At 41.6% G+C, this 12,896-nt stretch overlaps 1 protein-coding gene across 28 annotated transcripts in view; it reads left to right on the top strand.

Annotated features, from left to right (window-relative positions):
- PAM (peptidylglycine alpha-amidating monooxygenase) overlaps positions 1-4,611 on the top strand; it is a 132,185-nt gene extending 127,574 nt beyond the window's left edge. For 19 of the 28 annotated variants that reach the window (XM_005502852.3, XM_005502851.4, XM_065045470.1 and 16 more), the window contains 3 exons: positions 1,407-1,610; positions 3,385-3,441; positions 3,797-4,611. In XM_005502852.3, coding sequence (XP_005502909.1) covers positions 1,407-1,610; positions 3,385-3,441; positions 3,797-3,978 — 443 coding nt within the window. In that variant the 3' untranslated portion in view covers positions 3,979-4,611. The remainder of the gene's footprint in view (positions 1-1,406; positions 1,611-3,384; positions 3,442-3,796) is intronic. The other 9 variants (XM_065045477.1, XM_065045475.1, XM_065045476.1 and 6 more) reach the window with 1 other exon arrangement.
- Positions 4,612-12,896: the final 8,285 nt, after the last annotated feature.

Here is a 12,896-nt window from a genome sequence, read left to right as displayed (position 1 = left end):
GGCTATGTTTATGCAGACAGAGAAAAATACCAAAAGATCCCAACCGCCAATTGCAAGAATATAGAATTAAGGAGGCTGACATTATAAAACAGTAAAATCCTTATTGTCAAAACAATTATCCTTCTGTTTTTTCTCTGTTGGTACATCAGCCCTCCTGAAGCACTGAAAAGCGAAGTGTGGACATTACAGCATCCACCGTGCAACAAATCTAGGGATATATTAATGCATTTCAGCTTTCTCTAGGAAAATACCATGATAGCTGACACTTCTAATGTTACAGGGAAAAATGCAATAGTAAGAAATAGTTTTTAGGTAACAATCTGTAAAACTGCTTAGGGTAGGTAGGCTGAAATTAACACCTTTCAACTTCATTTGAAGAAAACAGCCCATGGACTTTGTGCCATCCTCTGCTTAATAAAAGAACAGGAGTGACTTGCACTTTCACAGCCTCCTGGTGACATTGTTACTGTTGCTTGCAGTGCTGTGAAGTGGGAGAAAATACATGGAGAACTGTAACTTTGCCTAGAGGTGGGCAAGGTGGTGGAGGAAATTTGTTCTTGGCTATAACTGCTAATGGAACATATAGCCTGTTATGGTTCTATCATTGTTATCACTGTATTGGTATTAAGTGTAAACTAAAGCATTCACTATTCTTTCAGAATAGAACATCATTTTAAGTTTTATACAGAATCAAAAGGGTTGATTCAGAGTGTGTTTCTGATGAAGCTACTTCTGAAGAAAAATATGCTTAAGTCAGACTTAAAAATATATAGCTAGACGGTTTTACTCATTAAAAGTTAGCACAAAGCATGTGATCCTTCATACACGCACAAAACAGCACAGAGGATTTATTTAACTTGCTTTTCTCCTTGCAGGCTGAAAGGTAAAAAATTAGTCAGGAGTGACTGGATGCAGTTTTCAAAAGCTTTCTGGATTTACCGAGCCAGAGTTCTTTCATGGGATATAGCAGTTTTCAAAATTTAACCCTTTGTCACAAGTTTATTAGAAGAACTTTAAATCCTTTCCTTTTTGGTTATTACAGTACAGCATATACGGGATTCCTCTATTTCTTGTGGAAGTGTTCTTATCAAAAGGAGATATTTACTTGATATTACATCACATGCCTACTTGCAGAAATAGATAATTTGAAGATTTTTCCTATTTTTTGAATGATAGATACTTTGTAAGGCAAAGCTCTCCCTGACATGTTTCCTTTCCCCATTCAAGAAAAGAGGAGGGCATCTTTACTAGTGAATGGTATAATTCAGATTCTCTCTGCTCCACAATTGTTTACCTTTTGTTGCCTTGCTACTCATACTTCAGGTATTCTAGCTTGTTCTTTAATGCCTTGTTCTGTGTAGCTTGATGTATATGGATTACATACTGAAATTGTCTTCTTTTTAAAGAATCAGAAAGAATCGTAGAAGCCAGATTGAAAAACAACCCAGAATCAACAGAGTCTCTAAAGAAGCAGGAAAAACAACATTTGGTCCAGCAGACCAGAACTGGAGTTTCCTTTGTTCTTATTACAACTCTTCTAATTATCCCTGTTGTTGTCTTGCTGGCAATTTTAGTATTTATTCGGTGGAGGAAGACAACTGTCTATGGAGGTAACCATGAGTGACTCTAGACAGGTTTTCATTATTCCAGTTCAAAACATCACTGAACACTAAGGGATGAGGGTATGAAGGGAGAGGCTTACTGTCCCCTTGCCCTTCTGAATAGTTACTGTGATACTGCGTGCAAACTAAGAATCAGTGTGCACACAGCAACTATTACTTTAATATTACATCTCAAGCCAACACCTTTTCAGAATATGGATATATTAACTGATGACAAGCTGAAAATTGGTGCCTCAGAAACAACTAAAATATATTCATGTTACCATCTAGAATACAGAAATTTTAATACTCTGGGTATAGTTTGATTGTCACTTTGGGATCTTCAAATTTTTGAGAACGAAGGACTCTGTGGGTAAGAAAGGTATAAACAAAATCAAACAGATAACATTTACAAGAGATTATTATTGTTCATTATTACCTTGTGCATGTTGTGATTTAGACATGTTTCTATAATGCATTGCCATCCGTTGCTGTGAGAGCTTTAACTGGTACCTACAATGCTATGTAAATTTGTTCTTAATTGATATTATATAATAACATTGTTTCTGAGAAACTGGTAGACTACAGTAGGAGTTTGATTGTAACACTTATTGTTTGTATGGTATAAATAATTTTATCAAGATATTCTCATCAACAGAAGAAAAAGTACACAGAATAGACAAATAACACAGTTCTGTCACGATCTAGGAGATACTACGATGGAATAGGTAATTCAGTGACCTAATATCGCTGTCCAGCTGAATTTGAGGCATTTTAGTGGAAGGTTTTAGTATGCAGCTTCCTGACTCCTTGTGTTAAACATGTGCTAAACAGCGTATGAAATGTGCCTACACTCTAGACTACTGCAGTGCTGCTGTTAATGGGTGTGTTATACAGGGTGTTTCAAAAAGGGGCCCAATTTGAAATCACTATATCTGCAACCACAAACCACCCATGAATGAAACTCTTAAATCCATACAGCAGGTGGAGGAAACACAGAGCATTTATAAAAAGGTTTCTGAAACTTGATAACTCATTGAACTGTTCATAAATTTTTGTGTAATTGTAACATGTTGGGTCCATCCTTTTGAAACACCGTGTATAACAGCATCTTTGCATTCCATTTGGACTCAAGCAGTGCTTGAATTCACTGTGTCAAACAGCATGATATATTTACATGGGTAAAAATAAACTTCTTGCGCAGATTTATGGAAACTGAGTAGTATATAGGAAAAGATAGTTTGGTCATGGCATTTAAATTTTCTTCAGATGAAGGACAAAAAGAGTTACCAGGGAGGAGGATGTAGTTGGTGAAGCAGGAGAGAAAGTTACTCCCAAATACCTTGAGAAATTCACAGATCACTGTCTTCCAGCAAATTCATCTTCTCTGAAGAGAAACTATACCTTTTCAAACGTCAGCCTGTATTTTTCAGTGTGCTGGAATGCAGTTGTGCACATTATAAATGACAAGATTCCTGTCTTTCCTGTAAACCCTTCACAGCAACATAAGCAAACAGCTGAGGGAATGAAATTCTCAGAAATAACTTACCTGTGAATCTTCTTAAGGGCTGAATTGGCATAAACAGAACATCTGTGGTATTATAATTTTGTCAGGAATTAAAATTTCACCATAATCAAGAAGCTGAAAAGTATCAGTTTTGTTTCTTAGGACTGCTGATCAATTTGTTAAATGTCTGTGCTTTGTATCAGAGAATATATATATATTTTTAATCATATAATATTATTTTTTTAGCTTATTTTTGACATCTACCTTATTTTTCAGCTGATGGGGAACACAAACTTGATTCAAGTTCAGGCAGAATTTTAGGCAGACTTAGAGGTAAGTCTAAGTCATTAAAGATCTTTTGAAAACACAGTAAATAGAGGTTTTCTCCTATGGGAGAGCCGAAGCTGTTATAATGAGTTATCTGTGGATCTGGTGAATGAAATGAAGCACTTCAAGACTAAGGGCAAGTTGGTGTGAACACGAATAGCCTACATAAAGACTTAATGAAATGATGGATTCTCTTTCATAATCTCTGTGCTTAGCTTTTGTGGTTCATGTGCTGATTTGTTAAAACAGTTTCTGGAAGGACACTTAAAATAATCTCCACTATACTGTTGAATGAGCAGATGGATTTTTACTCCCCCTATACAGTAAAGCAAACTTTATGACAAGCCTTTCCATTCCACAGGGAAAGGCAGTGGTGGTCTTAACCTTGGGAACTTCTTTGCAAGTCACAAAGGCTACAGCCGAAAAGGGTTTGACCGACTGAGCACTGAAGGAAGTGATCAAGAAAAAGATGAAGATGATGGCACAGATTCAGAGGAAGAGTGTTCAGCACCTCCACCCCCATCAGCACCTTCATCATCCTGAAACCAGCCTTTGAGTTGTCTATTATATGATTCAACCCAGAATGTCAGATTCCTTTTCCCTTAAGCACGTTTAAGATTTTGTGTATTTAATTGTAAACTGTACTAGTCTGTGTGGGGCTCTACACTGGTTCCTTTAATTTTTGTTTGGCTTTAGTTCTGTTTTTTAAGTAGAGGAGTGTATGGAAGTTCAATATCAGTGCTGTTTTTTATGTGAACATCTTAATAAAGCAAACAATCTTCTAATTGCAGCACTGATTTAGAGCAGAAGTATTTTCTCATCTGAATTTGGGGATCTTGTAAATAAGTCTTACTATCTGCTTCATCAAAATATTTTTCCTATAACTATTCAGTTGCCAGTTTCTGTTTTGTGCCTTTCCTCTTCAATGTCCTTAACCTGTTGCAGTACAGAGAAAATACAGTGCCACAAGAAAATGAAGCTGCTAAATCTTCTTCTATTTTTTTAAAATCACTAACGTTATATTGCATTGAAGGAAAGAAAAAAGTCTCTATTTAATTTTTTTCTTCTTCCTAACTTAATGTGTTTCGGGGATGTCTTATTTTTAGATGGTATCACTGTTAGAACACTATTTTCAGAAGCTGAATGTAATTTGTGTAATAAAGTATTCGCAAAGCATTAGCTGTCAGAGTGTACTTTGGAATTTTTATGTACTTTTAAGTTTTTTGCCTATAACTTGTGTAAAAGTTACACGGACCACTTAATGCAGTAAAAATATTAATGTCTTCTAACAGCAGTGAAAAAGTGATATTTTGTATGGAAGCTGGAAAAATATTTTGCTATTTCACAAGGAATATTGTTAAAGACTAATAATTAACATACGTGTACAAAGTCAAGCTTAAACACTTAAAGAGGGATTTAACTTGTAAAATAAAATTGCAGGTTATTTACTTTAATAAAACATGGTCACAGCTAAGAGGAAACCTGTGTCTCAAATTAAATACGCAAATTAGTCAGCACAGGCATTTAATACTACCTCATTTGTAGTACTGCTTTTCTTGTTTCTCCAGACTTCTTTTCGTTTGTACAGCAGGAGTCCTCAATCCTGTAATGCACTCACTCATTGAATGGGAGACCTGCAGAAGTCCTGCTAGATAATTATCCTGGCTGTGTGAGTTACCTGAAGAGTGAATCATTGTGTGACATCATTGCAATTTATCAGTCTAGTTTGAGGATCAGAGCATGATTAATCTTCTTTTAAAACCTGTATTATGAGCAGAGTGTACACAGCTGTAATTGCAAATTAGGTTTTTATGACACAGCTTTCATTATCATCATTGCAGGTGTTGTAATAGGCTGTTGCTGGTGTTGAGCTTGAAAAATAGGCAGTAGGTTTCTTGTGGTAGCAGGTTTTGCAAGGTGTTTTTTGAGGAAATAAGGGTAATGATAGTGGAGCAAAAAGGATTTTTTCCCCTAGCAGGGTTTTCTAAATCTGCTTTTTCTGGAACAAAAACTTAAGATCCTTGACAGGTTGTTTTTTCTCAAGGATAGCCAGCTTTCTGAAATGCTGGAGTACAGGCTGTTTCATGTGATTGTATTTAGTGCATACTCTTAAGTTGCATCCTCTTCTTGGTCTGTATTAATAAAAGCAAAATAGCTGGGAAGGATCTTCTAAAGCTGTCTGCAAAGATAGCAGTTAAGAGAGCTGTGGTGGCATTGCTGTCATAGGTGGTATATATGGCATTGGTTCTAAAATATCACAGGCTTTTCTCAAAAGCAATAAGTAAGGATATATTTTTCTAACATTTGGGTAATTCATATTACATCCTTCTGACGTTGGGTTCTATGCTTCCTTCCATGGTATTATGTTGATAAAGATAATATGCAGCTGCCACCTTACTCCTTTCTTTTAGTTGATCCTTATCTCTAATTAAAAAAAAATGCTTTGTTGAGGGAGGAGTAGCCAAACATTGTTTAATTGCAAGTACAAACTAAGACAGATTAATTCAGCATTAGTCATAATCTCTGCTCTCTGGAATTCAGAAGCTGGTTTCTAGAGTAATCCTCCTGGGCTGCATTAAGAGAAACATGTTGAGGGAGGTGATTCTCCCCCTGTTCTCTTGACACCCCACCTGGCATACTGCATCCACCTTTGGGGTCTCTCGCACTAGAAAGACATGGACCTGTTGGAGGGGGTCCAGAGGGGGGCAATGAAAACTGTCAGAAATCTGGAGCACATCTCCTATGTAGAAAGGCTGAGAGAGTTGGAGTTTTTTCAGTCTGGAGAAGAGAGGGCTCCAGGAGACCATATTTCAGGCTTCCAATACTTAAAGCAGTCTTCTAAGACAGACAGAGACTTTTTAACCTAGGCTGCAGAGCAATGGTTTTAAACTAAAAGAGGATAGGTTTTTGATTGGATATTAGGAATAAATTCTTCGCTGTGAGGGTGGTGAGACACTGGAACTGGTTGTCAAGAGAAGTTGTGGATGCCCCATAATTGGCTGTGTTCAAAGTGAGGTTGGACAGGCCTTTGGGCAATATGATCTAGAGGAAGAAGTCCCTGCATGCCTGTGGCAAGGTGGGGTGGACTAGGTGATCAAGATTCCTTCCAAGTCAACCCATTCTGTGATTTTTTTTTTCTAATAATTGTGTTGATAGGTAACCAGTACAGCAGCAAGCAAACTGCAGCACCTCAGGTTGGGTGGTCTAATTTCATATAGGTATCATGGCAGAAAATCTGAACCTGCTTGAAGGCACTGGATGTTCCCTATTGCTGCATCTGCTGCATCTTATTAAAACAATGTACCAGAGACTTCATACTGCAACAGAAAATTTGATAACAATCTTTCTGTAATCATAGCTCTAGTTTTAATAAGCCAGCAGACCATTCTTCATCCTAGCTTGTTCTATGAGCTAATATTGTTATTTATGTGTTCAGTGTTGCATACAGGTTATTCAGTCTTGGCAAGTGGATTTTGAGTGCACGTGATTAGTTTAGTTTCAGCAATTGTTCCTGTTCAGACTATGCTTTTTAACGAACAATGTGGATCAGCTCGGATCAGCTGACTGAAGCCAGCTCGGCCGGAGCCGGGAGCGAAATCTCGAAGCTACTGAGGTAAGAGAGGGTAAAGAGAGGGGTTTCTGGTCGCATTTTCGATTCCGCTACCCGGGAGCCGCCGGCAGCCCTTGCGGAACCGGCTGACGTGGCGCGGCCGTTGCCACGGTGACGGGAGTCACACCCCCTCCCCCTTGCTTTGAAAAAGCCTCCGGGAGCCCACCAGGCGCTGGGAGGTGAATGTGTTTGTGAGGCAGGTGAGCACTACCCACGCTGTGCTGCAGCAGCGACTGGGGCTGCTCGTGCAGTAGGGTTCAGAGGTTCTGTCACTCCTTGCTGTTAGACCTCTCACTTGTTGATGGTGACACAGACTGGGGTGTGGCAGGGCAAGTAGACTGGGCACAACTAGCTCTTGTAGCTGAGTTTGTCCAGGGTTTCATTTTGTTTTCTTGTCCCCAATTTAACTAAGGGTAGCAATGGTTTCTAGAAAAAGGAAAGCTGTTGCTGCCGTTAATACAAAGAGTGTGTCTACACAGACACTACCTGTCAAGAAGGATGCAGCCACCCAGGCTTCTGGCTGCGCAGAGTGTCTGTGCCTGGCATTAGTATCAGAGAATGGTATGGGAGGCACCTGTGTACGATGTGACCAGGTCAATGACTTACTGTGCCTAGTGGCAGAGCTTAAGGAAGAGGTGGAGAGACTAAGAAGCATTAGGGAGAGTGAAGAAGAAATATACTGGTGCGGTCAGGCTCTTTTGACTCCTAAGGGTGTGCAACAGGAGATGGCAAAGCCTTGTCCCTCCTGCCATAAGGCGGATACAGCAGATCTAATTGATGGGGGGGAATGGAAACAGGTCCCTGATCAGAGAGGTAAAAGAACCCTCTCTCAAACCTCATCACCACCCTTGGTGCCCTTAACAAATAGATATGAGGCCCTGGACCCTGAAAATCAGGCAGAGGACAGCCAAGAAGATCCACCTGGAGAGCCCTCTGGATGGACCTCATCAACAAAAATAATTACAACTGCAGCTGTAAGAAGAAAAAAAAAAAAGAAGAGTGGTAGTAGTCGGCGACTCCCTTCTGAGGGGAACAGAGGGCCCTATATGTCGCCCAGACCCATCCCACAGGGAGGTCTGCTGCCTTCCTGGGGCCAGGGTGAAGGACATTAATAGAAGACTTCCGGAGCTAATTCAGCCCTCAGACTACTATCCCCTGTTAGTAGTCCAAGCTGACACCAACAGAAGAAGTACCAAGATAATTAAAAAAGACTTTAAAGCACTGGGTCGGTCAGTTCATGGGACGGGAGCACAAGTGATATTTGCCTCAGTTCCTGTGCTAGTTGGGATGGACGAGGAGCTAAATAAAGAGAGGAGCAGAAAAGCCCATCTCATCAACAGGTGGCTTAAGGATTGGTGTCACCGTCAAAATTTTGGGTTTTTTGACCATGGGCCAAGCTCCGTGGTACCCAGTCTCCTCAAATCAGGTGGGCTTCATCCTTCTAGGGAGAGCAAGAGGACTATAGCCCATAAGTTGGCAGGGCTGATCAGGAGGGTTTTAAACTAGGTTTGAAGGGGGAACAGATTGAAACTGGGCTCTCCAAAGATCAGCCTAAGGATGGAAAGCCCAAATTAAGAGGGAAATCAGCAGCCCACTAGAAGTGCATGTACACTAATGCACGCAGTATGGGCAACAAACAAGAGGAGCTGGAAGCCATCGTGCAGCAGGAAAGCTATGACATAGTTGCCATCACAGAAACGTGGTGGGATGACTCATATGACTGAAGTGCTGCTATGTGTGTCTACAAGCTCTTCAGAAAAGATAGGCAGGGTAGGAGAGGTGGAGGGGTGGCTTTATATGTTAGAGAGTCACTCGACTCTGTTAAACTTGAGGTCAGCAGTGACAAGGTTGAGTGCCTGTGGACCAGAATCAGGGGGAAGTCAAACAAGGCTGACATCCTCGTGGATGTCTGTTATAGACCGCCCAACCAGGACGATGAAGGAGATTAATTATTCTACAAGCAGCTGGCAGATATCTCAAAATCGACGGCCCTTGTTCTTGTGGGTGACTTTAACCTGCCGGATATCTGCTGGGAGCTCAATACTGCACAGAAGAGGCAGTCTAGGAAGTTCCTAGAGTGTATAGAGGACAATTTCCTTCGCTGGTAAATGAGCCCACCAGGGGCAAGACCCCGCTAGACCTACTCTTTACAAACAGAGAAGGGCTGGTGGGAGATGTAGTGGTTGGAGGCCGCCTGGGGCATAGCGACCATGAAATAATAGAATTTTCAATACTCAGAGATGCAGGAAGAACCATTAACAAAACCTCTACGCTGGACTTCCGGAGGGCAGATTTTTGCCTATTCAGAAGTCTAGTTCAGAGCATACCCTGGGAAACAATGCTTAAAAACAAGGGGGCCCAGGAGGGTTGGACGTGCTTCAAGCAGGTGGTTTTGAGTGCACAGGAACAGGCTATACCAGTGTGCCGAAAGGCTAGCCGGGGGGGAAGACAACCGGCTTGGCTAAACAGGGAGATTCTGAACGAAATCAGAAACAAAAAGAGACTTTACCGACTGTGGAAAAAAGGGCTAGCTACTTATGAAGAATTTATGGAAATAGCTAGATCATGCAGAAAAAAAATCAGGGAAACAAAAGTGCAATTTGAAGTTAATTTGGCCAATTCTGTCAGGGATAATAAAAAGGCCTTCTTCAAATATGTTAATAACAAAAGGAGGGGCAAGGAAAACCTCCATTCTCTGTTGGACTTTGAGGGAAATATAGTTAGCAAAGATGAGGAGAAAGCTGAGGTACTTAATACCTACTTTGCCTCAGTTTTTACCAGTAAGACAGGTGGCCCTCAGGACAACTCATCTCTGGAGGTGGTTGACAGAGATAGGAAGCCAAATAGGCCCCTTGTATTCCAGGAGGAAATAGTTGGTGATTTACTGAGCCATCTGGATCCTCACAAGTCTATGGGACCAGATGGGATCCATCCTAGGGTGATGAGGGAGCTAGCAGAAGAACTTGCCAAGCCACTCTACATCATCTTCCAACAGTCCTGGCTCACTGGGGAGGTCCCATATGATTGGAAATTGGCCAATGTTACCCCAGTGCACAAAAAGGGCTGCAGAGCTGACCCTGGCAACTACAGGCCTGTCAGCCTGACCTCGGTGCCTGGCAGGTTTATGGAGCAGATCATCCTGAATGGAATCACACAGCACCTTCAGGATGGACAAGGGATCAGACCCAGCCAGCATGGGTTTAGGAGGGGCAGGTCCTGTCTGACCAACCTGATCTCCTTTTATGATCAGGTGACCCAGCTGGTGGATGAGGGAAAAGCCGTGGATGTGGTCTATCTGGACTTCAGCAAGGCCTTTGACACTGTCTCCCATAATATACTCCTGCAAAAGCTGGTAGCCCATGGCTTGGACAAAGTGTACTCTACGCTGGGTTAAGAACTGGCTGGAGGGCTGGGCCCAGAGAGTGCTGGTGAATGGGGCTGCATCCAGCTGGCGGCCAGTCACTAGTGGTGTTCCCCAGGGGTCAGTGTTGGGTCCAGTCCTGTTTAACATCTTTATTGATGATTTAGATGAGGGGATTGAGACCATCATCAGCAAATTTGCTGATGACACCAAGTTGGGAGGGAGTGTCGACCTGCTGGAAGGCAGGAGGGCTCTGCAGAGGGATCTGGATAGACTGGAAAAATGGGCTGATTCCAATGGGATGAAGTTCAATAAGGCCAAATGCCGGGTGCTGCACTTTGGTCACAACAACCACCTGCAGCGCTACAGGCTGGGCATAGAGTGGCTGGAGAGCAGTCAGACAGAAAGGGACCTGGGGGTACTAATTGACAGGAAGCTCAACATGAGCCAACAGTGTGCCCAGGTGGCCAAGAAGGCCAACGGTATCCTGTCCTGTATCAAAAACAGTGTGGTCAGCAGGACAAGGGAAGTGATCCTTTCTCTTTACTCCACATTGGTGAGACCACACGTGGAGTATTGTGTTCAGTTCTGGGCCCCTCAGTTCAGGAAAGACATTGAAGTGCTGGAGCGGGTCCAGAGAAGAGCAACATGACTGGTGAAGGGACTTGAACATAAGACCTATGGGGAGAGGCTGAGGGAGCTGGGGTTGTTTAGTCTAGAGAAGAGAAGGCTTAGAGGTGATCTCATCACTCTCTATAACTACCTAAAGGGACGTTATAGCCAGGTGGGGATTGGTCTCTTCTCCCAGGCAGTGAGCAATAGGACAAGGGGGCATGGGCTTAAACTCTGCCAGGGGAAATTTAGGCTGGATATTAGAAAGAAATTCTTTACAGAGAGAGTGGTCAGGCATTGAAATGGCCTGCCCAGGGAGGTGGTGGACTCACCGTCCCTGGAGGTTTTTAAACTGAGATTGGACATGGCACTTAGTGCCATGATCTAGTAAATGGACCAGAGTTGGAACAAGGGTTGGACTGGATGATCTCTGAGGTCTTTTCCAACCCAGTCGATTCTATGATTCTGTGATTCTGTGATTTCTGGATTTATTCTTGCATGTAAAAAGCTGCACCTTGAATTCACAGGTGGGCAGTGTACTCTCAGGCCAACAGACAATGAGAGCTGCTGATGCCCCTCACTAAGTTTCCACCATCTGGTGAGACTCTAGAGCTTGCATGTTTTACTTTTAGCTAGTTCAATATGTTGAAAGCATCCACTCCACAAAAATGTTCCATTACATATTTTGAAAATACCAAGAAGGTTGCTATGTAAAGATTTTGACACTAGGTCCTTAGAGGAACGATACCTGCTGCAAAAGGCCATTGATACGGATGTTGCACCCACACAAATAAGTAAAGAAAACTTATCTGGTTCTCAGAAGTGGTATTTCCAGAAGGTTTGTTAATTGCTTGCTGTGAAAAGCAAACTGTGACTCATTGGTGCTCTCCAGCAGTGAACATTCAGTTCTAGGGAGAAGTAGGTAAAATTTTAAAAAATGTTTGCAGTTGGAAAGCAAGAATACCTTAATACAGAATGGGCAAACACTGTAAGAAAGTTCAGGGAGTATTCAGACAAGAGAGGAATGGTTTTTGTTCCACAGTAGAATACTCAGAGTTTGTACCGAATCTTTTTACTAGCAGATTTTATGTTTGTTGTTTTTTTTTTACATCAAACCATGAGCTGGTAGTTTGTGCTACTAGCAAACCCAAAGGCTAAACATTCATAATCCTGTACTGGGATGTATGAGGAAATTTGCACTTTCTGTTTCATGTTGTACTCGCTTCTATTCCTCTTGTCTAAACAATTTGCCATAAGGAGGCACAAACTCTATTAGAAAACAGAATATATAAGAATTCTGTTATGAAATAGTCTTTTACTATCATCCCATCATAAATCAGACCTGTGTGACAGTGGAAAAGAGTACAGATGGACATTTGTGTATTTATCCAAGTTGGTTAAAATACAAACCAAAAGTAGGCAGGCCATGACTCACTGCTGTCACAAGCATACACTGAACAATGCTTTGCTAGGTCAAACATGCACAGGGTTTCTCTGAGCTTCCCCACGCACTGTGTGATGCTTGCAATGTCTCAAGTTTCCTGGTGGGTTTTTTCCCACAGTTTCTATTGATTGTTTTCCACATCACTAGTTTGAAACCCCTGTATTTTATTTCATTGAACTTCCCACATGCAGAGAAGGCCTTGTCTAGGTTTACTGAAGAAGCACTAAGGCCTGTCTGTTAATACAGTAGATCAAAATTACCAGAAAGCCTGAATGATCAATGCTATGCAGTATGTTAAATGTTTACTGATCTTCCCATTGCAACATCACTGTAGCGTTTGTAGCAATGTAGCTATAACAAGTACGCAGCACTTGCATTGCCCCAGAACACAGCTCTGCTGTACTATGTGCATATAAGAAACTCATCAGCTGAAG

This window comes from Columba livia, chromosome Z (assembly GCF_036013475.1).
Source record: "Columba livia isolate bColLiv1 breed racing homer chromosome Z, bColLiv1.pat.W.v2, whole genome shotgun sequence".
Taxonomy (NCBI): domain Eukaryota; kingdom Metazoa; phylum Chordata; class Aves; order Columbiformes; family Columbidae; genus Columba; species Columba livia.
This window is presented reverse-complemented; position numbering and strand designations above follow the sequence as displayed.